This window comes from Peromyscus eremicus, chromosome 16_21, assembly GCF_949786415.1.
Source record: "Peromyscus eremicus chromosome 16_21, PerEre_H2_v1, whole genome shotgun sequence".
Lineage (NCBI taxonomy): Eukaryota > Metazoa > Chordata > Mammalia > Rodentia > Cricetidae > Peromyscus > Peromyscus eremicus.
In genome coordinates, this window is record NC_081432.1 from 49,677,996 (window position 1) to 49,679,137 (window position 1,142).

Sequence of the window (1,142 nt, forward strand, 5' to 3'; positions counted from 1 at the left end):
ATGTTAATTCCATATTCATAAAATATGGCAATTTCTTTGTACTTAGCCTGAGAACTTCTAAAGCTAAATTAATATAATCTCTATTTTCTGCTTTGCCAAGCTGTTAAATAATTTAATGAAACATACACAACTGTGCAGTTGGTGGCTGATTTATTTTGAGTGTCACATCAAGTCTATGTTGATTTGGATATGTTATGTTACTATTGTTCACACGGGTTCATGAGTTATATTGTTTGTTTTTTCCTACAAATTTTACTTAAATGAGGGCTATCCAACAAAAATATTGTTATCCATTCATGATCTGAATTTTTGGTATATGAATTAATTTCTGGTATACATTAAAAGCCATGAGACATTTGTTTTATAATAAATAAGGCAATAGAATTACTCATTATTCCTCTTTTTAAGATAAGCTATTAGGTCTGCACTTTCTTCCTTCTTATTAATTCCAGCGAAGGTCATTCTTGTTCCAGGGATTTGCTTTTTAGGATTCTCCAAATATTCCATCAGGTATCCTCTCCCCATGTATTTTGCTCATGTTGCCATCTGTGTAAGAGAATCCAGCAGCCTGTCCTATCTTCCTACCAAAGAGACCTTGGAGATTTGGTTCAGTTTTATGCATGTCCCTCCCCCTTTCCACACCGTGGCACTGGGCACAGTTCTGAAAATCTTCTTGCCTTTCACCATCACCCATTTTTTAAATTCGCTCAATACCACAGTTGCTATAACTCAAAGACAGATGTCCCGTTCTCTCCTTATAATTTCTTTATATACTTTTAACTTCAGAAAACTATTAGCCTCAGAAAATGAGAGAGGACCCTGTTACCCTTACCTGGTTGAATTTGGTAGAACTCATAGGCTTTCATTTTTATAAATACTTTGTAAGTTTTTAGTGAAAATTCCTAAACCTACATGTATATGTGTGAACACACATGCATCTGTGCATATGTATTTGCTTATGCTTATGTCCATGTATGTGTGTGGGCAGGTTTTAAATTGCAAATTCAATTTACTTCATAGACAGACTGCTATTTATAGTATTTATTTCTTCTCGAATGGGTTTTGGTATTTTGTATTTTTAACTCCACAAGCTTGTAGTACGGTTGTCATGTCACTTTGATAAATTGACAACTTTGTCATTA

At 33.9% G+C, this 1,142-nt stretch overlaps 1 protein-coding gene across 1 annotated transcript; it reads right to left on the reverse strand.

Moving 5' to 3' along the window:
- Positions 1 to 384: 384 nt before the first annotated feature.
- On the reverse strand, positions 385 to 694 carry LOC131893867 (cytochrome c-like). The gene is given in 3 exon segments (XM_059243973.1): positions 385 to 509; positions 512 to 529; positions 532 to 694. Coding segments are annotated over 3 exon segments (306 nt in total).
- Between the last annotated feature and the right edge of the window lie 448 nt (positions 695 to 1,142).